The 23,753-nt window shown below is 44.6% G+C and overlaps 1 protein-coding gene across 2 annotated transcripts; it reads left to right on the top strand.

Moving 5' to 3' along the window:
* Nucleotides 1-6,059: 6,059 nt before the first annotated feature.
* cytip (cytohesin 1 interacting protein) lies at nt 6,060-22,590 on the top strand. 2 transcript variants are annotated; one of them, XM_055638106.1, is made up of 9 exons: nt 6,060-6,760; nt 7,809-7,952; nt 9,009-9,058; nt 9,971-10,025; nt 11,094-11,196; nt 11,771-11,864; nt 17,168-17,234; nt 17,499-17,565; nt 20,631-22,590. In XM_055638106.1, the coding sequence occupies exons 1-9, from the start codon at nt 6,641-6,643 to the stop codon at nt 21,095-21,097; spliced, it is 1,167 nt and encodes a 388-aa protein (XP_055494081.1). In that variant the 5' UTR covers nt 6,060-6,640; the 3' UTR covers nt 21,098-22,590. The 2 variants fall into 2 exon arrangements, with proteins under 2 accessions (XP_055494081.1, XP_055494080.1); XM_055638105.1 differs by lacking the exons at nt 6,060-6,760; nt 7,809-7,952; nt 9,009-9,058; nt 9,971-10,025 and having other exon boundaries at nt 10,526-11,864.
* Nucleotides 22,591-23,753: the final 1,163 nt, after the last annotated feature.

The raw sequence follows: 23,753 nt of genomic DNA, 5'->3' as shown, positions 1-23,753 counted from the left end.
TACTAAGTCACGGCTGCATCAATGAATGATTTTAACTGATTGTTATTTGTGGCTTTAGTTACTGGAAGTGTTCAGCTTTCTTGTCATTTGTTTTTTGCTTTTCTAGCTAATTCACATACAATGGACCAAAAGGAAGAAGTTCGCATCTTGTGAAATTCCTTGAACAGGAAATAGAAATTACCGTCAAACAAGTTTCATTACGGATATACTGTAAAGAGAGCAGGAAGTGAAGTGCTGGAAAAACTCAGGGCATCAGGCAGTATGTTTGGAGGGAATGGACAGTCAATTTTTTTTGTTATACCGCTGTCTGAAGAAGGGTCCCGACCTGAAACGTCATCTGCCCATTCACTCTATTGATGCTGCCTGACCCACTGAGTTCTTCCGGCACTTTTGTTTTTTTACACAAGATTCCTGCATCTTGTGTTTCGAAATTATTGATGAGATATTCACAAAAGTATTTCTGAAACCAGCTTTAAAACACAGCTTTATCTAGCTCAACTGGGCAGCTAATATTCTAAGAGATGCACTCGATCCCGACCATGCTCCCTGGTCTTCTACCATTGGGCATGTGGTACAGATGTCCATGAAACATGACCTCCAGGTTCAAGAACAGTTGTGGATTTCAGCAAGACATTTGTTGAGGTTCCACATGGTAGTCTGCTCTAGAAGGTTAGATTGCATGGGATGAAAGGAGAGCTAGACAATTAGATGGAGAATTGGCTTCAGCGAAGGAAGCAGAGGGGGTTGGTGGAAGCTGTTTGTTTGGACTGGAGGCCTGTGACGGGGTGTGCCTCGGGGATCAGTGCTGGACCCATTGATCAACGATTTGGATAAGAATGTAGAAGGCATGATTAGTAAGTTTGCAGATTGCACTAAAGTGGGTGGTATTGTAGATAACGAAGATGGTTATCAAAAATTACAGCCGGATCGTGTTCAGTTGGGGAAAGTTGGCTGAGGAAAGGTTAATGGAGTTTAATGCAGATAAATGCAAAGTGTTACATTTTCAGAAGTCAAACCAGGGTGGCAACTTTACAGTGAATGCTAGGGTCCTGGGGAGTGTTGTAGAGCAGGTACATAGTTCATTGAAAGTAGCGTCACAAGTGGATAGGATGGTTTTGGTACAGTGGCCTTAATTATTCAGAAATTTTGAGCATAGAGGTTTGCATGTTATGTTGCAGTTGTACAAGACGTTGGTGAAGCTGCATGTGGAATATTGTGTTCAGTTTTGATCACTGTGCTATAGGAAGGAAGCTGTTAAGCTAGAAAGAGCAGAGAAGATTTACGAGAATGTTGCCAGGCTACGGCTTTATTCCTTGGAGTGCAGGAGGCTGAATGGTGATCTGATAGAGGTGCATAAGATCATGAGGGAAATAGAACCAGAGCCCTAAGGACATGCTGACCATCAATCACCTGTCCACTAGTTCTATGCTACCCCACTTTTGTATCCTACACACTGTGGGCAATTTGCAGAAGTCAATTAACCTACAAACTTGCACGTCTTTGGAATGTGTAAGGAAACCTACACGGTCACAGGGTGAACATACAAACTATGTACAGACAGCACCCATAGTCAAGATCAAACCCGGGTCTCTGGCACTGTGAGGCAGCAACTCTACAGATGTGCCTCTGTGCTACCCTTTAATAAGAACCTGATGGGCAACTTTTACACACAGTGGGTACATGGGATGAACTGCCAGAGGAGGTAGTTGAGGCAGCTACAATTATAACATTTGGAAGATGTTTGGACAGGTACATGGATAGGAAAGGTTTGGATGGATCTGGGCTAAATGCAGGCAGGTGACGCTAGTGTGGATGGGGCATCTTGGTCAGCATGGGCAAGTTGGCCCGAAGGATCTGTCTCGATGGTGTGTGACTCGATGGTTCTAACAGCTTCGTGCCATCAACCATCAGGTTGTTGAACCACCCTGCACGCCTCTAACCACATCCCTACCCACTGCGGGCTTGAACTGCAGTGGCTGCTCTCCATACTCTGGGACTTTGCACTATCATAATGCAGTTTACTTAGAATAACGGATTATTTTATTATATATCAATAGTGGTCGATGGGTCATCTTGGATGCCATGGGAATGTTGGGCCGAAGGGCCTGATTCTATGTTGGTTGACTATATTTATTGTTGGTGTTGCATTTAATGTGTCTTTGAAGCTGAAGCAAGTAGGAATTTGACTGTTCCATTCCCGATGCTCTTGACAAATAAACTCTCCTGATTCCTGAGGTCGGGCAACATTTGTGGTGTGAATTCAGTGAGAACGAAGTTTCAGGTGAGCGACCTTACATCAGAAATGGAAAAAGCCTTTGACATGAAACGTTAACCGTGTTTCCGTTTCCACAGATGCCTCTTGACCTCTTGACCCCTTGACCCAAGTATTTTCTTCCTTAATTTCAGATCCCCTATCTGCAACTTTCTTTTCAACATCGGGCGGCACAGTGGCGCAGCGTTGGTGTTCGTGCCTTACACCGCCAAAGACCTGGCTGCGATCCTGACTACAGGTGCTGTCTGTACGGAGTTTGCATGTTCTCCCCATGACCTCGTGGGTTTTTGTCCGGTTGCTCCGGTTTCCACCCACACTCTAAAGACATACAGGTTTGTAGGTTTGCAGGTCAATTGGCTTCCGTAAGAATTGTAAATTGTCCCTACTGTGCTAGTATGCACGGATCGCTGGCCAGCACAGACTCACTGGGCCGAAGGGCCTGTTTCCACTCTAAACTAAACTAAACCAAACCACAAAGGAGGGGCAAATTAACCTACTTATTACGACAGGGATAGAAGCTGTTTTCCCATTGGGTTCCCAAAGAGCAGGCCCATCATTCATATACCCCCTTCCTTGTTACTCTGTAGCCATGCCATTTTTTTTTCCTATCAGTGCCCATTAACTTCTGCTTAATTATTTTAACATATAATGAAACAAGGAACTGCAGATGCTGGTTTATAAAAAATAAAGTGCAGGAGTAACTCGGAGGGTCAGGTAGTATCTCTGGAGAATGTGGATAGATAATCTCATTCTGAAGAAGGATTCCGACTCAAAACATCACCTATCCATGTTCTCCAGAGATGCTGCCTGATCTGCTGAGCTACCCCAGCACTGTGTTTTTGAAAAAAAGTTATTTTGATACCTACAAGCCCTAAATTTGATACTAACGCATGTAGCACGAGACTCGGGAACAGTTTCTTCCCGTCTGTTATCAGACGTCTGAACAGTCTTTTCATAACCGTTCAGAGTACAGTCGTGATCTTCTAACCTACCTCATTGCGGACACTGGACTACTTCTCTGGAACTGTTACAATGCTGAGAAACTACACTCTGCCCTGTGATACTTTTCCATTTCCTCCACTTGTTGTACTTTTGTTGGCTTGATTGTACTCGTATATAGTACTTTCTGATTTGATTGAATAGTACGCAAATAAAAGCTTTTCACTCTTTCAATACATGTGTCAACAATAAGCCAATTCCAATATCAAGACACCAATGGGTACATTTTCAGTGGTCCATTAACTTTTCAGCTGATTAAGTCATGGAATCATACAGCATGGAAACGGGGCCATTGGTCCAACTCTTGCCCCATCTAAGCTAGCCCATATACCCATGTTTGGTCCATATCCCTCTAACCTTTCCTATCATCTTTGGGGTGTGGGAAGAAACCAGAGCACCTGGCAGAAATCCACCTAGTAATGGGGGTGAATATGCAAACTCCACACAGACAACATCGGAGGTCAGGATCTAACCCGGGTCTCCGGAGATGTGAGGCAACGGTAGTTAACTCTATTCCGACCCATCTGCAAGATATCACATGATAGAGATCAATGTAGCATTACACATGTTGCTGAGTCAAATGTAAAATCGCTGTGATCTACAATGCATTGTACAGAGACCATCAATCAACCAGAGATACCAGAGATCAAAGAAAATAATCCCAGGAATGAGTGGGTTAACATAAACTGAGCATTTGACGGCACAAGGCCTGGACTAGTTGGAATTTAGCAGGATGAGGGGAGACCTCATTGAACCTTACCGAATAATGATAGGCCAGGATAAAGTAACTGTGGAGAGGTTATTTCCACTAGTGTAAGAGTTTAGGACCAGAGGCCATAGACTCAGAATAAAAGGACGTACCTATAGAAAAGAGATGAGGGGGAGGTGAATCTTTAGTCAGAGGGTGGTGAATCTGCGGAATTCATTGCCACAAACAGCTGTGGAGGCCGTCACTGGATATTGTTAAAACAGAGATTGACAGATTCTTGTTTAGTAAGGGTGTCAGGGTTATGGGGAGAAGGCAGGAGAATGGGGTTGAGAGGGAAAGATAGAGCAGCCATGATTGAATGGTGGAGTAGACTTAATGGGCTTAATTTTTTTCCTACAACTTATGAGCTTGTACAGGTTTAACAGTGCATGAATCTTTAAAGGTTTGCAACCAGAGCAACAGAAACACACCTGATCATCTGAAGCATTCGGGTTCTTTTCTTTCATTCCTACCAAGCTTGGTTTTATAATTGCAGATGCAGTTTAACATACAAAAATACACAAAATGCTGCAGTAACTCAGCAGGTCAGGCAGCATATCTGGAGAATGTGGATAGGTGACGTTTCGGGTTGGGACCATTCTGAGTTGATTTATGGGATTTAATTGTTTTGAAATGTCTTAGTGCATTAAAAAAACATTTTAAGGGGTTGTGGGCCAAATGTGAGCAAATGGGACTGGCTTAGATGGGGTATCTTGGTCGACGTGGACAATTTCAGCTGAAGTGCCTGTTTCTGTGATGTATGATAACGACCGTTTTCTGAACAACTCTGACAGTCTCAAGAGTAATACAGTAGGTGACATTGTCTTAACATCAACATATCACCAAACTCAGGAACAACTTCTTCCCTGCTGCTATCAAACTATCGAAACTAGGGTTTCGTCCCAATCTTCCAACCTACCTCACTGCCGACCGTGGACTTTTCCTCTGTAACTGTAATGCTATAATGTTGTAACACTACATTTTGCTGTCTTTTTTTCCTCTTTGTACCATCAGCTGTACTACTTTATGGTTTGTTCCCATGTATAATAAGCTTTATTGTACTCATTTTCGTTTAGTTTAGAGATAAAGAACGGAAACTGGCCCTTCAGCCTACTGAGTCTGTGCCGACCAGCGATCACCCGTACACCAGCACTATCCCACACACATGGGAAATTTGAAAATTTTACTGAAGTAAATTAACCTACAAATCTGTACGCCTTTGGTTTGTGGTAAGAAATCGGAGCTCCCAGAGAATCCCACGCGGCCACAGGGAGAGCGTACAAAAACTCCATACAAACACCACCCGTAGTCAGAATCGAGCGCAGGTCTCTGACACTGTAAAGGGCCTGTCCCACGAGCATGCGACTGCATGCGGCAAGCGTGACCAAACCAGAAGCGGGGGACGCGCGGAGGTCGAGTGATCCCGTACCAGTTGACGTGAAGTTCGAGCGAAGTCCGCGGGATGTTCGCGCTAGGCATACACCGTCAAGATGCTGCGTATAGCGTTGAGACGCTGCGCACGCCCGTCGAGGCGGTGCGTACAGCCTCAATGCAGCTGCGGGCCGGCAGGCTGTTGCCGCGCGGAATTCTTGGACAGTGTCAGTTTTTCGGAGCCCCGCGCGATGTCGGGACCAGATCCGCACAACTCCATACGGCTTCGGCGATCGAAGTGGGACCGGCACCGCGAGGCCGTACGGCTCGAGGGACCACGTTAGCTGTTGCATGCTCCTGGGACAGGCCCTTAAGGCAGCAACTCTACCGCATTAAGAATTAACGCTGAGAATTAAGGGACAGAAGTTGAGGGGGAACTTCTTTACTCAGAGAGTGGCAGCTGTGTGGAATGAGCTTCCAGTGGAAGTGGTGGAGGCAGGTTCGATTTTATCATTTAAAAATAAATTGGATAGGTATATGGATGGAAAAGGAATGGAGGGTTATGGTCTGAGTGCAGTTAGATGGGACTAGGGGAAAGTAAGTGTTCGGCACGGACTTGAAGGGCCGAGATGGCCTGTTTCCGTGCTGTAATTGTTATATGGTTTATATGGTTACCACTGCGCCACTGTGCTGCCCCAATGTATGTGCTATGTATAGGATGTATTGTACTATGTATAGTATGATTTGATTTGTTTGGATAGCACGCAACTGAACTAAATTAAAATAAACCTAATTGACCAAGACCCCAGGAAACACGGGTGCAGAGAGAGGAGGTTTTGATCTCTTAGTACTACCTCGAAATAGTTTTTTTCTCTCTGCACTTCGTTAGAGTGTTCCTGCAATGCACACTTTGCAGAGTGCTGATTGCAAAGATAGGCTTCAAACCGTGCTTAAATCCTTGATTAAATTGCCAATGCTTGGACTATGCGAGTGCCTGAGCTAGGAGGTTTGCAGAAAGTTAGCAGAAGGCTTCAGACGTTTCACTGTGCACCCTAGAAACGACAGAGGTGTAGCACTGACATGCCCACAAAACTCATCACATGACTCAGATTTCCGACCTGACACTTATGTTGAGGTCGATTTCAGTTTTGCTCAACTGGGTGGAGACAAGTTTGCAGCAATGAGTTGTTCTGAAAGCTAAAGCAGCAGTTTTGAGAGAGCTCTTTGCACTGAATGGCAATAGGACTTACATGGCAACGAGTCCCATGTCACCCGGCTACGATTCCGAGAGCTCCAGCGGCAGTCACCTTGGAGGAACTGCTAACAGACAGATCCAGGTCTTTGGCACCCTGCCACGGAGGCACAAACAGGTAAACAATTCAATCAACGGCTGAACCACAGATACACACATAGTGCTGGAGTAACTTAGCAGGTCAGGCAGCATCTCTGGGGGGGAAAAGGGTGGGTTCAGACTGAAGAAGGGTCCCACCCCGAAACATCATCCATCCTTTCTCTCCAGAGATGCTGCCTGACCCGCTGAGTTCCTTCAGCCCTTTGTGTCTATCTTCTGTATATACTAACATCTGAGATAAACCATCTTGTTTCTAGTCCTGACTTAAGATACAGTTAGACAAAGAACTGCAGATGCTGGTTTACAAAAAAAAAAAGACACAAAGTGCTGGAGTAACTCGGTGGATCGGGCAGCATCTCTGGAGAACATGGGTGCTGCCTGACCCACTGAGTTACTCCAGAATTTTGTGACCAAATTATTTTTATTTTTCAAGAGATCTCTGTATGAGTGCATTGTGGTTCAAAGAATAAAGTTCTGAAGGCTCTGCAAATGCTGGAATCTTGAGTATAGCACAAAGAGCTAAGGGAACTCAGTGGGTCAGACAACATCTCTGGAGGACATGGATAGGCAACTTTTCGGGTCGGGACCCTTCTTCACAACAGCATAGTTCTGAATATTTGATTGAGTTCCTTGCAGAATAAGTTAGCAGAAATGCAAAGGTGACAAGATTAAAACAGGGTATGGAAAAGCATTAGCTTGGAAATATATGTCTGAAGAAGGCTCCCGACCTGAAACATCTGTCCATTCCCTCCACAGGTGCTACCTGACCCACTGAGTTCCTCCATCACTTTGTGTTTTGCTCAAGATTCCCGCATCTTTAGTTCACGTTTACCCATTTTCAGTATTGTTTTAGTTTGTTTCCGTATTTAAGTAATTGCCAAATTAATATAAACTCCCGAAACTGAAAATTTCTGCAGTCTTACAGCATACAGAATGAATGGGATTTTGGTGAAATGAACATTGGTCTGGTTTTGATATGAAGTGTAATAGATTCAGTTAAATACAGGCACTTTAATAAAAATTCAAGTTTTTGGAGATAACAATAATTTTGACTACTTCCTTTACAGCTTGCTTTGACTAAATCAAACCCTTTGGCAACGAGTCCCATGTCACCCAGCTACGATTCCGAGAGGTCCAGCGGCAGTCACCTTGGAGGAACTGATAACAGACAGATCCAGGTCTTGGCCACTCTGCCACGGAGGCACAAACAGGTAAACAACTCAATCAACGGCTGAACCAAAGATACACACAAAGTGCTGGAGTAACTCAGCAGGTCAGGCAGCATCTCTAGGGGAAAAGGATGGGTTCAGACTGAAGAAGGGTCCCGACCCGAAACATCATCCATCCTTTCTCTCCTTGCCTGACCCACTGAGTTCCTTCAGCCCTTTGTGTCTATCTTCTGTATATACTAACATCTGCAGTCCCTTTCTACACACGAGATAAACCATCTTGTTTCTAGTCCTGACTTAAGATGCAGTTAGACAAGGAACTGCAGATGCTGGTTTACCAAAAAAAAGACACAAAGTGCTGGAGTAACTCGGTGGATCGGGCAGCATCTCTGGAGAACATGGGTGCTGCCTGACCCACTGAGTTACTCCAGAATTTTGTGACCAAATTATTTTTATTTTTCAAGAGGTCTCTGTATGAGTGCATTGTGGTTCAACGAATAAAGTTCTGAAGGCTCTGCAAATGCTGGAATCTTGAGTATAGCACAAAGAGCTAGAGGAACTCAGTGGGTCAGACAACATCTCTGGAGGACATGGATAGGCAACTTTTCGGGTTGGGACCCTTCTTCACAACAGCATAGTTCTGAATATTTGATTGAGTTCCTTGCAGAATAAGTTAGCAGAAATACAAAGGTGACAAGATTAAAACAGGGTATGGAAAAGCATTAGCCTGGAAATATATGTCTGAAGAAGGCTCCCGACCTGAAACATCTGTCCATTCCCTCCACAGGTGCTACCTGACCCACTGAGTTCCTCCATCACTTTGTGTTTTGCTCAAGATTCCCGCATCTGCAGTTCACGTTTACCCATTTTCAGTATTATTTTCATTTGTTTCCATATTTATCTCATTGCCAAATCAATATAAACTCCCGAAACGGAAGATTTCTGCAGTCTTACAGCGTACAGAATGAATGGGATTTTGGTGAAATGAACATTGGTCTGGTTTTGATATGAAGTGTAATAGATTCAGTTAAACACAGGCACTATAATAAAAATTCAAGTTATTGGAGATAACAATAATTTTGACTACTTCTTTTACAGCTTGCTTTGACCAAATCAAACCCTTTGGCAGATACTTCAGATTGTCAAAAGTAAGATATACTTTAAATTCATTGTTTAGTGATAATAATCATATAGAAAAAAATCTGAATTAAAAAAAAAAAAGCTGATTTGGTATGGGAAAGAGTGTTGGTACTGTCAGTGTGAATATATATGAATATAATTGTATGTAACCCCTGCATTCCCCTCTCCCCCCCCCCCCCCCCCCCCCCCCCCCCCCCACCCCCCCCCCCCCCGTTTCTCCACCCTTGTCGTCCTACTAGCTTCACAGTTTGCATCCTTCTATCCCTTGTTATCACCTCTTCCCCAGCCAACAATGGGCCATTATGGGGTCCCACCCTTCAACCTCCAATTCCCCCCCCCCCCCCCCCCCCCACACTCTATACTTTCAGAAGAACGGTTTGGACCCAAAAAATCACTCAGACCTGACCTGCTGAGTTACTCCAGCACTTTGTGCCTGACTTCTTATAAATAGTGTATGCGTGGGTGGATACTTGTTGCTGTAGAAGTGATGATGGGTTATTAAGGTGTCTGTGGTCCCTTGCATACAAGGGAAATATTAAATATTTCACAGAGAGCCATTGTAATAACAAAAACAAAAGATGCTGGAAAGACTCTGCAGGTCAGGCAGCCTCTGTGGAAAAAGAGACACGAAGTGCTAAAGCAACACAGCGGGTCAGGCAGCTTCTCTGGAGAAAGGGAATAGGTGACATTTCAGGTTGGGGCCCTTCTTCAGACCCTGTGGAAATAGACACAGCTCCCTTTTTGCAGGTCAAAAGAAAATCAATCTGAAATATTAATCCATTTATCTTTCCACAAATAAGGGTTCCCAGCATTTTCTGCTTTTTAATTTTTTTGTATAATATTTGCACAACTGTAGTTTACTCTGAAAGAATGAAATTAGTAAAATGAAAATAAACATTAACATTTTTTTTCCCGAATAGAACGATGATTGTTATAAATAAACAGGATAATGAAACTTTTGGATTTGAGATTCAGGTGAGGAATTTATTGCACATCCTGTATTAAATTTAATAAAAATGAAGGATAAGTGTTTGCAATGTTTCTGTAATACCAGTACAGCACAGTAACTGGCCCTTCATCCCACAATGTCTTTGCCAAACATTTTACCAAGTTAAATTAATCTCCTCTGCCTGCACATGATCCATTCCCCTCCATTCCATGCATATCCATGTGCCCATACAAAAGCCTCTTAGACACCATTATTGTATCTGCCTCCACCACCACCCTTGGCAACGCATTACAGGCACCCACATTGTCTGTGTAAATAAAACCTACTCAGCATATCTCCTTTAAACTTTGCTCTTCTCACTTAAAGCTCTGCCTCTGGTCTTTGATATTTCCACCTTGGGAAAAAGGTTCTGGCTGTCCACCCAAATAATTGCCTCTCATAATTTCATATATATATATATATATATATATATATCACGTCTCCTGTCAGCCTCTGACGTTCGAGAGAAAACAACCTGATTTTGTCCTACCTGTCCTTATAGTTAATAGCCTCTAATCTAGGTCGAAATCTGATAAATCTCTTCTGTAGCCTCCACATCCTTCCTGTAATGGGGCAATCAGAACTACATGCAATACTCCAAATGAGGCCTAACCAAAATAGAGCTGCAACTTGTCTTCCTGACTCTTATATTCAATGCCCCCCGACCTATGAAGGTAACCACACCTTATGCCCTTTTTACCGCTCTGTATACTCAGAGCCGCTTTCTTCCCAGCTGTTATCAGGCAACTGAATCATCCTACCACAACCAGAAAGCAGTGCTGAACTACTATCTACCTCTTTGGTGACCCTCAAACTATCCTTGATCGGTCTTTGCTGGATTTACATTGCACTAAACGTTATTCCCTTATCATGTGTATATACACTGTAAATAGATCAATTGTAATCATGTATTGTCTTTCTGCTGACTGGTTAGCATGTAACAAAAGCTTTTCACTGTACCTCGTTACACGTGTCAAGAAACTAAACTGAAACTGAATACTTGTCTTGCCACTTTCAGGACACGGTGCTATGATGTTTTTTCTGCTCTTATTTAGACCCTTGGAGTGAACCAGCGGAATGTTAATACGGTAGAGAGGTACACTTGTGTCTGCAAGGTGCATGAGAACAGTCCGTCTTGCTGTGCAGGGTTGAAGCCTGGTATGTATTCGCTTCCTCTCCTGGTTGGTTTGGTTTTGCCTCTCTCACATGTCCGCAATAATCACAAGAAGCACATTAAACAGTTTCCTCAATGCTTCAATGGTGCATTATTGTCACGTGCAAATGCACGGTGGAGTTCTTTTCTTGCATACAGCCCAGTACAGTATTCCCATACAGATCTCCAGATTAGCAAAGTGTTCACAAAATAGTCTACTGAGCCCAAGTCCCGTCCACACTCTAGTTCTTATGAGCAGTGCCCGAACCAGGCGAGCTCCAGGCTGCTACAGGGCCTTCAGCCATCGCCTTCCTTGGACTTGTGGATCGATTAGCAAACGCACGTCCCTCTCCTCGCCCATCCCGTGTTTGTGCCCCAGGGGGGTGCCTCGTACAGCCGACCTCAAAGGCGCAGTAGACCAGTCCCCTGTCCCTCATCTACCAGCCTTCTCCTTGTCCATCACGTCTGTCGTCGTCCGGGGCCGGCTCAGCGGCTTCCTGCCAACAGGCCGCACGCGGCACACGGGGACCTTCTACCGCTGCAAACTGGACAGCAACTCACTTTATTTTTCAATCATAGGTGATATACTGATTAACATCAATGGAACAAGCACCGAAGGCTGTAGTCATCGTGAAATCGTTAACCTAATTAAGTCAGCTGGCAATATTTTAAGGTAAGGATCACGTGTTAAGAGTGTCTAAATGTCATATGTACCGACAACTGAACAATGACATCCTTACTTGCAGCAGCTTAACGGGCTGGTAATCACAGCACATAGATAACATAATAAACAACACAATATTCAATAAATTAAAAGCCCCAATATTCAATAAACTAAAAGCCCCAGAGTCCTAATTGCAACCAAAGCTGTTCATAAAATGCCGGAGTAACTAGGTGGGTCAGGCAACATCTCTGGAGAACATGGAGATGCTGCCTGATCCGCTGAGTTACTCCAGCATTTTCTATCTTTCTTTTGGTAATTCACCATTTGCATTTCCTTGTTATTAGTTTAGTTGGTGTTGGTTGTGTTCAAGAGCTTAATGGTTGTTGGGAAGAAACATAGAAAACATAGAAACATAGAAATTAGGTGCAGGAGTAGGCCATTCGGCCCTTCGAGCCTGCACCGCCATTTAATATGATCATGGCTGATCATCCAACTCAGTATCCCGTACCTGCCTTTTCTCCATACCCTCTGATCCCCTTGGCCACAAGGGCCACATCTAACTCCCTCTTAAATATAGCCAATGAACTGGCCTCAACTACCCTCTGTGGCAGAGAGTTCCAGAGATTCACCACTCTCTGTGTGAAAAAAGTTCTCCTCATCTCGGTTTTAAAGGATTTCCCCCTTATCCTTAAGCTGTGACCCCTTGTCCTGGACTTCCCCAACATCGGAAACAATCTTCCTGCATCTAGCCTGTCCAACCCCTTAAGAATTTTGTAAGTTTCTATAAGATCCCCTCTCAATCTCCTAAACTCTAGAGAGTATAAAACAAGTCTATCCAGTCTTTCTTCATAAGACAGTCCTGACATCCCAGGAATCAGTCTGGTGAACCTTCTCTGCACTCCCTCTATGGCAATAATGTCCTTCCTCAGATTTGGAGACCAAAACTGCACGCAATACTCCAGGTGTGGTCTCACCAAGACCCTATACAACTGCAGTAGAACCTCCCTGCTCCTATACTCAAATCCTCTTGCTATGAAAGCCAACATGCCATTCGCTTTCTTTACTGCCTGCTGCACCTGCATGCCTACCTTCAATGACTGGTGTACCATGACACCCAGGTCTCGCTGCATCTCCCCCTTTCCCAATCGGCCACCGTTTAGATAATAATCTGCTTTCCCGTTTTTGCCACCAAAATGGATAACCTCACATTTATCCACATTAAACTGCATCTGCCAAACATTTGCCCACTCACCCAGCCTATCCAAGTCACCTTGCAGTCTCCTAGCATCCTCCTCACACCTAACACTGCCCCCCAGCTTAGTGTCATCCGCAAACTTGGAGATATTGCCTTCAATTCCCTCATCCAGATCATTAATATATATTGTAAATAGCTGGGGTCCCAGTACTGAGCCTTGCGGTACCCCACTAGTCACTGCCTGCCATTGTGAAAAGGACCCGTTTACTCCTACTCTTTGCTTCCTGTTTGCCAGCCAGTTCTCTATCCACATCAATACTGAACCCCCAATGCCGTGTGCTTTAAGTTTGTATACTAATCTCTTATGTGGGACCTTGTCGAAAGCCTTCTGGAAGTCCAGATACACCACATCCACTGGTTCCCCCCTATCCACGCTACTAGTTACATCCTCGAAAAATTCTATAAGATTCGTCAGACATGATTTACCTTTCGTAAATCCATGCTGACTTTGTCCAATGATTTCACCACTTTCTAAATGTGCTGCTATCCCATCTTTAATAACTGACTCTAGCAGTTTCCCCACTACCGATGTTAGGCTAACTGGTCTGTAATTCCCCGTTTTCTCTCTCCCTCCCTCCCTTCTTAAAAAGTGGGGTTACGTTTGCTACCCGCCAATCCTCTGGAACTACTCCAGAATCTAAAGAGTTTTGAAAGATTATTACTAATGCATCCACTATTTCTGGAGCTACTTCCTTAAGTACTCTGGGATGCAGCCTATCTGGCCCTGGGATTTATCGGCCTTTAATCCATTCAATTTACCCAACACCACTTCCCGACTAACCTGGATTTCACTCAATTCCTCCACCTCCTTTGACCCGCGGGCCCCTGCTATTTCCGGCAGATCATTTATGTCTTCCTTAGTGAAGACGGAACCAAAGTAGTTATTCAATTGGTCCGCCATATCCTGGTTCCCCATGATCAACTCACCTGTTTCTGACTGCAAGGGACCTACATTTGTTTTAACTAATCTCTTTCTTTTCACATATCTATAAAAACGTTTGCAGTCAGATTTTATGTTCACTGCCAGTTTTCTTTCATAATCCATTTTTCCTTTTCTAATTAAGCCCTTCGTCCTCCTCTGCTGGTCTCTGAATTTCTCCCAGTCCTCCGGTATGCTGCTTTTTCTGGCTAGTTTGTACGCATCATCCTTTGCTTTGATACTATCCCTGATTTCCCTTGTTATCCATGGATGCACTACCTTCCCTGATTTATTCTTTTGCCAAACTGGGATGAACAATTTTTGTAGTTCATCCATGCAGTCTTTAAATGCCTTCCATTGCATATCCACCGTCAACCCTTTTAGAATTAATTGCCAGTCATCTTGGCCAATTCACGTCTCATACCCTCAAAGTTACCTTTCTTTAAGTTCAAAACCATTGTTTCTGAATTAACAATGTCACTCTCCATCCTAATGAAGAACTCAACCATATTATGGTCACTCTTGCCCAAGGGGCCATGCACAACAAGACTACTAACTAACCCTTCCTCATTACTCAATACCCAGTCTAAAATAGCCAGCTCTCTCGTTGGTTCCTCTACATGTTTGTTTAGATAACTATCCCGTATACATTCCAAGAAATTCTCTTCCTCAGCACCCCTGCCAGTTTGATTCACCCAATCTATATGTAGATTGAAGTCACCCATTATAACTGCTTTGCCTTTGTCGCAAGCATTTCTAATTTCCTGTTTGATGCCATCCCCAACTTCACTACTACTGTTAGGTGGCCTGTACACAACACCCACCAGCGTTTTCTGCCCCTTATTGTTTCGCAGCTCTACCCATACCGATTCCACATCCTCCAAACTAATGTCCTTCCTTTCCATTGCGTTAATCTCCTCTCTAACCAGCAACACTACCCCACCCCCTTTTCCTTTCTCTCTATCCCTCCTGAATATTGAATATCCCGGGATGTTCAGCTCCCAGCCTTGGTCACCCTGGAGCCATGTCTCCGTGATCCCAACTATATCATAATCATTAATGGCTATCTGCACGTTCAACTCATCCACCTTATTACGAATACTCCTTGCATTGAGACACAAAGCCTTCAGGCTTGTTTTTACAACGCTCTTACCCCTTATACAATTATGTTGAAAAGTGGCCCTTTTTGATTTTTGCCCTGGTTTTGTCTGCCTGCCACTTTTACTTTTCACCTTGCTACCTATTGCTTCTACCTTCATTTTACACCCCCCTGCCCCTCTGCTCTTGTACCCATCCCCCTGCCACATTAGTTTAAGAAGCTGGTCTTAGAATCATAGAGTCATACAGTGTGGAAACAGACCCTTCGGTCCAACTTGCCCATGCCAACCAACATGCCCCATGTACTCTAGTCCCACCTGCCTGTGCTTGGCCCATATCCCTCTAAACCTATCCTACCCATGTACCTGTCTAAACGTTTCTTGAACGTTGTGATAGCACCTGTCTCAACTTCCTCCTCCTCGTTGCAAACACCCACCACCCCTTGTGTAAAACAATTACCCCTCAGGTTTTTCTTAAATCTTTCTGAAGAATACACTTCATAATTCCATAAGTGATAATTCCAATGGGTTACCTTCTCTTGATTAGTCTCATCCACATTTGGTTTCACATCCCATTAATTTAGTTTAGAGATACAGCACAGAAACAGGCCCTTCGTCCCACCGAGTCTGCACCGGCCAGCATTCCCGCACACTAACACTATCCTACCCACTAAGGAGTATTTACAATTCTGCCAAGCCAATTAACCTACAAACCCGCAAGTCTTTGGAGAGTAGGAGGAAACCAGAGCACCCAGAGAAATCCCACGCAGTTCACGGGGAGAACGTACAAACTCCGCACAGACAGCACCCGAGGTCAGGATTGAACCTGGGTCTCTGGCGTTGTAAAGAAGCAACTCTGCCACCGTGCCACCCTCTCTGGATGTGTCTCATCCACATTTAGTTTCACACCTCATTCTGCAATTGGCAGCGCAGCAGAGCATTTGTCATAGGTATAAATGCATGATATTATGATGAGAGGGATAGACAGAGTTGACGTGGATAAGCTTTTCCCACTGAGAGTAGGGAAGATTCAAACAAGGGGACATGACTTGAGAATAAAGGGACAGAAGTTTAAGGGTAACATGAGGGGGAACTTCTTTACTCAGAGAGTGGTGGCTGTGTGGAATGAACTTCCAGTGAAGGTGGTGGAGGCAGGTTCGTTTTTATCATTTAAAAATAAATTGTATAGTTATATGGACGGGAAAGGAATGGAGGGTTATGGTCTGAGCGCAGGTATATGGGACTAGGGGAGAATACGTGTTCGGCACGGACTAGAAGGGTCGAGATGGCCTGTTTCCATGCTGTAAGTGTTATATGGTTATATATTACATGAACTGTTCACAGAAAACTTTGCTTATGACCAATCATGCTGATGTACTGCTACAGTAGTTATAATTGTGCAATAGTTTTGGAACAATACTAGAAACAACAATTTCAATTACAACAATCTGTACTTGGAGCCACAGTTTGAGTTTAGTTTATTAACAAAGGCCAATTAACCTACAATCCTGCACGTCTTGGGATGTGGGAGGAAACCGGAGCACCCAGAGGAAACCCACGCGGTCACTGGGAGAACGTAAAAAATTCCGTACAGATAGCACCCGAGGTCAGGATCGAACCAGGGTCTCTGGTGCTGCAAGGCAGCAGCCATACCCACTGTGCTGCTCATAGTTCTCAGCATTGTGGCGCATCAGTTCCAGAGACAAAGTCCAATGACACCAATGGGGTAGAGGTGAATCAGACAGTACCTTGGCTTATGGAAGGACTGTTCAGAAGGCTGATAACAGAGGGGAAGAAGCTGTTTGTGAGTGCATTGAGCTTCTTGAATGTGATGGTGTACACTTCAAGTTTCTGCCCTTAATTTTTCTTCACGGTAAAGGGACTCTTGAGGTATGGTGGCTCATTGACGCAGTACATCCTGTAGAATGTACATCGGTAGGCATGGACGTCAATGGTGGTTAAACGTGCATATCCTCTAAGCACAAGATTGCATAGGATAATGATTTCAGTATTCACACTTGAACATTCTATCTCCTTGCAGCCTTCTGACCATGAACAAAAACTCTGTAAAAAAAAGTGAACTTGAAACAAGACTGTACTTTTTAAAGGTATATTTTTCAATGTTTTTCCTTATATTAGCAGTTATAAAAACAAAATATGTGCAAATAGTTAATACGGCAAATTCTTTATGTAAAACCATGCAAACTAATTTTCCTTTAAAACTCAAAGAGAAAGTTGAGTGAATGCAAGTGAATCTATTTGTAGATATATTTGACTGAAGGATCACTTTTGTTTTGCTTTCTACTATATTGCATGAAATCCTCACAGTATATATTTAGCATTTATTAACACCATCTTCCGGTGTCTCACAGAAAACTCTTCAAGAGAAATGGGTGGAGTACAAATCGCTTTTATTGCAGGAACAACGCCTTGTTCATGGTGAGTTCCTACTAACTGCAGCACAAATTTTAAATGGGCATTGAAACCTTTTTATATCATGAGATACTTAAAGTAAAAAATGAGAATAATGTGGGTCAAAATTCTTGGTAGTTTTGTTTCTGATGAGTTTGTGTTCAAGATAGGGGATCTCAGTACTGGGATTTCACCTGAAGTACTGAGAATGCAAACTTGTGCATTAAAGATCGCAACGTCTACAAGGTACAAATATGTCGAGCAATGCTTCATCAAACCACACTTACAATGTAATTTTCTTTCCAGTCTTTTATAAATTACTGGTTTAGTTTACTTTAGAGATACTGCGCGGAAACAGCCCCTTCGGCCCACTGAGCCCGTGCCGACCAGTGATCCCCGCACACAAACACTATCCTACACACTAGGGACAACTTACAATTTTACTGAAGCCAATTAACCTCAAACCTGTACATCTTTGGAATGTGGGATGAAACCGAAGCACCCGAAGAAAACCCATGCGGTCACAGGAAGAACAAACAAACCTCATACAGACAGCACCCATAGTCAAGATTGAACGCAGGTCTCCGGCTCTGTAAGGCAGCAACTCTACCGCTGTGCCACTGTGCTGCCCCTATGGGATGTGTGAGTGCTATTGACCTTTCCCTCTCACCCTTATTCTCCTGACTTCTCCTGTAACCATTGACATCTTGACTAATCTAGAAATGTGCCCACCTAAAAGCTGCTTAAATTCCCCTGTCTTGTTCACCTCCACCATCATCATCCCAGCCAGCGCATTCTAGGCATCCACCACTCTCTATGTAAAAATAAAACTTGCCCGCACATCTCCTTCAAATTTTGTCTTTCTCACCTTAAAACTGTGCATTCTTGTCTTTCATATTTCCACCGTGGGGAAAATAGGTTCTGACCCTGCCCATGCATATCTTCATTTTATACAATTCTATCGGGTCTTCCCCCAGTCTCCGACATTCCAGAGAAAACAGTCAGTGTAGAAAACACTCGGTACCTGGATGTGGCATCGAAGGACGAGAAGCCGAAGCAAAGAAGTGGAAGCTAATTAACCGAACGGAAACAAAGCCCGAAACGCCAAATAACCGAAAGCGTATGAAGCCGAAATGCCAACTAACCAAAAGGGTGGGACGCCTAAAAGAAAATTCACTGAAAGAGTGGGACCCCTAAAAGAAAAGCCGTTCTGCCAAAATGCCCACTCACCTGAAAAGGCTGCGTCACCTACAAGCCAACTCACCGATTAGCCGCTCAGCTGAAAAGTCAAATAACGGACATGACGTCGCCGGGGGGATGACTTGTCAGCGATTGGTCCAGACCCCCGTGTCCATCACATCACTGGCTGATGGAGACGGGAGGGTGGTCATTTTCCCCCACAAGCCATAGGTGACTGGGCACTCTGAACCCGAGCACCAAGTTGTAAGTGGCCACAGGAGCGCATCCCTCGGGACAGCCCCCACTCTCCCACGGCCGCGACCGCCCTCCGCCTCGTCTTCCCCATGCAGCCGCACTGTGATGGGCTGTGTGTCGGCAGCGCTGGGTGGAGCAGAGGTGAAAGATCAGCACCTACCAACAATGAAGGCACAATGAAACCAGCTGACGCAAGCCCTTCCCACAGGAGGGGGTCGGCATTAAAACTCAAAAAAGAGTTACTGATTTAAAAACAAAAATGTTACATGTGGAAATGGTTCTTACATTCAGGAACCTGGTTAATTAAGATGGATAGCGGTGATGGCGATGGCGATGGCGATGGCGATGCCTTCCAGGGGGGGGGGGGAGATAGCGGGGCCGATGCCCCCCAGCAGCAGAGCGCCGCACTCACCCACTGTGCGAACTCTTCACCAACACGATCTGCCGCTGGCATTGCTGCTGCAAGTTGGTCAGAGGCGGCAGGTGACCACCACCGCTCTTTGACAGCGGGAATATCCAGCTCATTGCTGGAGGTGTTTCGGGGGTGATTCTGGCTCGGCAGCTGATCCGGCGCATTAATCCAGACCGCCGGCTATCCTGGGGTGTGACCTCCGGCAGCAATCAATCGTCCGTCGCCATCATCCGATCGACACACAACCCGTCACAGTGCGGCCGCACGGGGGAGACGAGGCGGAGGGCGGCCGTGGCCCTGGGCGAGTGGGGGCTGTCCCGAGGGATGCGCTCCTTCGGCCGCTTACAACTTGGTGCTCGGGTTCAGAGTGCCCAGTCACTTATGGCTTGTGTGGGGAAAATGACCCCCACCCTCCCGTCTCCACCGGCCAGTGATGTGATGGAGACGGGGGGTCTGAACCAATCGCTGACAAGTCCCACCCCCCCCGGCGACGTCATTGTCCGTTATTTGACTTTTCAGCAGAGCGGCCATTCGGTGAGTTGGCTTGTAGGCGACGCAACCTTTCGGTGAGTTGGCGTTTTGGCAGAACGGCCTTTCGGTGAGTTTGCTTTTAGGCGTCCAACTCTTTCGGCTAGCTGGCGTTTCGGCTTCATACATTTTTGGTTATTTGACGTTTTGGCTTAGTTTCCATTCAGTTATTTGGCTTCCACTTCTTTGCTTTGGCTTCTCGTTCTTTGAAGCCACGTCCGCACACGGTGGCCTCGGTGGACCGAAGGGCCTGCTCCCATGCTGCATCCTCCAATTCAAAAGTCGAGAATGTTTTATTGACACATGTCCCAAAGCAGATGTAAGTATGTACGGTGTTGTAGCAGTACGTTATGGTCCACAGATGTGGTTTACTAAACACAAAGAGCTTGGAAGGATATGCCAGGCAAATGGGACTAGCTTAGATGGGGCACCTTGGTCAGTTTGGACAATTGGGCAGAAGGGCCTCTTTCCATGCTGTATCTTTCAATTCAATCATTATATCAGTGTTGACATGGTATGTTCCGCAGTTGAAGTTTACAATGGTTGGCGTGGACTCGTTGGGCTGAAGGGCCTGTTTCCATGCTGCATCTCTAAACTAAACGCATATTTTGAAAGCACTTGGAACTTTAAATTGTGATTATTGTGATTATTAATTGTGTGAAGGAACACAGACTGCTTTCAATAATGTATATGTCCATACATTGTTTCAATTCTTTAGGATTCCTGAGGAACAATAATCTCACAGAGTCTTCCAACTCTTTTCTGTTTGATGATACGGTTTTATTTGGGTCAACGGCACAAAAGAAGGAGAGGTTCTCCAGTGACAGTAGCTGTCGGAGTCAGCTGAGCTTCATGACTGATGACAGTGAGGATCGAGTTTTCCAGCCCGGCATGCATGATGACTTGGTCACTGGGAACCACCGCAGGCGCAGCAGCATGGACGAAGATTGCGTCTTCCATAGGGAGGCAGAGATGTTTGCGCCCAAGAGCCAGCTGAGTCGGAGCCGGAGCATCAGCATGACGAGCAGCAGCGGCAGCAGCAGCGTGGCCTCACCGTCGTGGGACGTCAACGGAGGCTACGGGACGATTTCTCGCAAGAGCAGGAGGCCCAGCGTCAGGAAGCGCCTCATGAAGTTCATTCCAGGTTTAAACAGGGCCGATGAGGAGGATGAGAGTCACTTGTAGACCTGCACATTAATCGTGCAACAGTGATCGTGTTGGCTTCAAAGTAGCATTAAGAAGCAATAGGAACGATGGCATTAAATAAGTTCATGTCATAGGAGCAGAATTAGGCCATTTGGCCCATCAAGTCTGCTCCATCGTTCATTCATGGCTGATCCATCTTTCCCTCTCAACCTCATTCTCCTGCCTTCTCCCCGTAACGCAATGACGCCCTTACTAATCAAGAACCTATCAATCTCCGCTTTAAAAATACCCAATGACTTGGCCTCCACAGCCACCTGTAGAAATGAATTCCACAGATCCACCTAAAGAATATCAGGCTAAATATCAGCCTCCTCATCTCCTTTCTAAAGTTATGTGCTTTTATTCTGAGGCTATGCCCTCTGGTCCTGGACTCTCCCACTAGTGGAAGCATCCTCTCCCCATCCACTCTACCAAGCTTTTCACTATTTGGTAAGTTTCAATAAGGTCCCCCCTTATCCTTCTAAACTCTAAATCATTGCACTATTTCACATAGGATCTAGATTTCATCTGGACATCAAACTAGATTTTATCTAAACATTACGACTCGAAACGTCATCCATGAAATATAAATGATAAGAAACTGCAGATGCTGATTAACTAAAAAAGACACATAGTGCAGGGGGAACTCAGCGGGTCAGGCAGCATTTCTGGAGAACATGGGTAGATGATGTAAAAGTGGCGTAATAGGTGAGGTCAGTCTGAACAAGGGCCCCGACCTAAAACATCACCTATCCATGTTCTCCAGAGATGCTGCCTGACCCGCGGAGTTACTCCAGCACTTTGTGTCTTTTTATTGTCAACCGGCATCTGTAGTTCCTTGTGTTGACCCCTTCCCCAACAGCATTTCTTCACCTCTTGTTTTATTTGTTTCCATGAGGTGATATGTGAATAAATCTTATTGTAAAGCCAAGTTGTACATAAGACAGGTAACTCGGCTTGACTTGAAATGGCCTTGGTGCGTTTTTTTAAGACAGTTTGGTATACCTGCCCCTCTATAAAGGTAAAACGTTGTTATTTCATTTTATGACTCCATAACACGATGTTAATTAATTATATGTACCAGTACCCTTTTGTCTACAAACAATAAGCACTGAACAAGCCTTACCGTAAATATACTGTTGAGCATCATTTATATGTAATTATCTTTAAAATGTTTTGTCTCATTGTCAAACGTATACAATAAAGAGCAAGGTTAACATGAGCAATTTGCAAATATCCCTTTTCAAATAACAATCAGTTTTATGTTCATAAGTTATAGGAGCATAATTAGGACATTTGGCTCATGAAGTCTACTCTGCCATTCAATCATGGCTGATCTATGCTTCCCTCTCAACCCCATTTTCCTGCGTTCTCCTCATAACCCCTAATACCCGTAATCAAGAATCTGCCAAATTGCCCCTTAAAAATACCCAATGACTTGGCCGCCACAGCCATCTGTGGTAATGAATTCCACCGATTCACCACACTCCTTTCAGAACCTTAAAACATTTTATTTAGCGATCTTGTGAATAACTACGCTAAACTGAAGCCTCTGTCCCACTTTCCCGAGTTACTCACGAATTCTCCCGAGTTTTCCCCTTGATTCAAACTCGGAGAATGTCCATAGCGAGTCCGTAGGAGTCAGTAGATATTTCATAGCGGCTCGTAATGCCAGCCGTAAGTTCTCGGGGCATCAGGTAAGTCGGGACGTTTTTTCAGCATGTTGAAAAATGTCCACGAGTAAAATAGCCCCGAGTACCTACGGCTGGCATCTCCGAGTTTGAATCGAGGGGAAAACTCGGGAGAATTTGTGTGTAACTCGGGAAAGTGGGACACGGGCTTAAGGACGAATGGTTACTTAGATAACCTGACTATATCAATGTGCCTGAGAATGAAAGTATGAGTAAATTATCCAGATAGTGGCACAGTGGTGCGGTGTAGAGCTGCTGCCTCACAAGCGCCAGAGACCTGGGTCTGATCCTGACTATGGGTGTTGTCTATATGGTATTTGTACGTTCTCTCAGTGTCTGTGTGGGGTTTCTCTGGGTGCTCTGGTTTTCTCCCACATTGCAAAGATGTGTGTGGTTTTGTAGGTTAATTGGCTTCTATAAATTGTCCCTAGGATTGAACTAGTGTATGGGTAATCATTGGTCAGCACTAACGTAGTGGGCCATAGGGGCAGTTTCCACACTCTATGTTATTTCTAAATTAAACTAAATAGGTTAGGGTGAATTGAAGGAGTTCACAAATATATCAGAAGGTCAATTAAAATTGTCTTTGTCTTCATTGTCAATTTGTACTCTAGCAACAATATATTGTTTAATTTGTATAATCACTGGACCCAAGAAACTACAGAAGCTGCTTACAAAAAAAAGACGGAGTGCTGGAGTAACTCATAGTGTCAGGCAGCATCTCTGGAGAACATGGATAGGTGATGTTTCAGGTCAGGACCTTTCTTCAGACTGATTACAGGTAGGGGGAGAAAGCTGAAAGAGGGGTGGGGGTCACATCAAAGCCTGGCGAATGATAGGTGGATACAGACGAGGAGTGGGGAGGCATTGATTGGCAGATGATTGGACAAAGGCCAGAGATGCAAAAAGTTTGAGATAAGTTTGAGATAAGGTCAGACGATGCACAAAATGTCAGAAGATGGGGA

Source organism: Leucoraja erinacea, chromosome 7 (assembly GCF_028641065.1).
Source record: "Leucoraja erinacea ecotype New England chromosome 7, Leri_hhj_1, whole genome shotgun sequence".
NCBI lineage: Eukaryota > Metazoa > Chordata > Chondrichthyes > Rajiformes > Rajidae > Leucoraja > Leucoraja erinaceus.
This window is presented reverse-complemented; position numbering and strand designations above follow the sequence as displayed.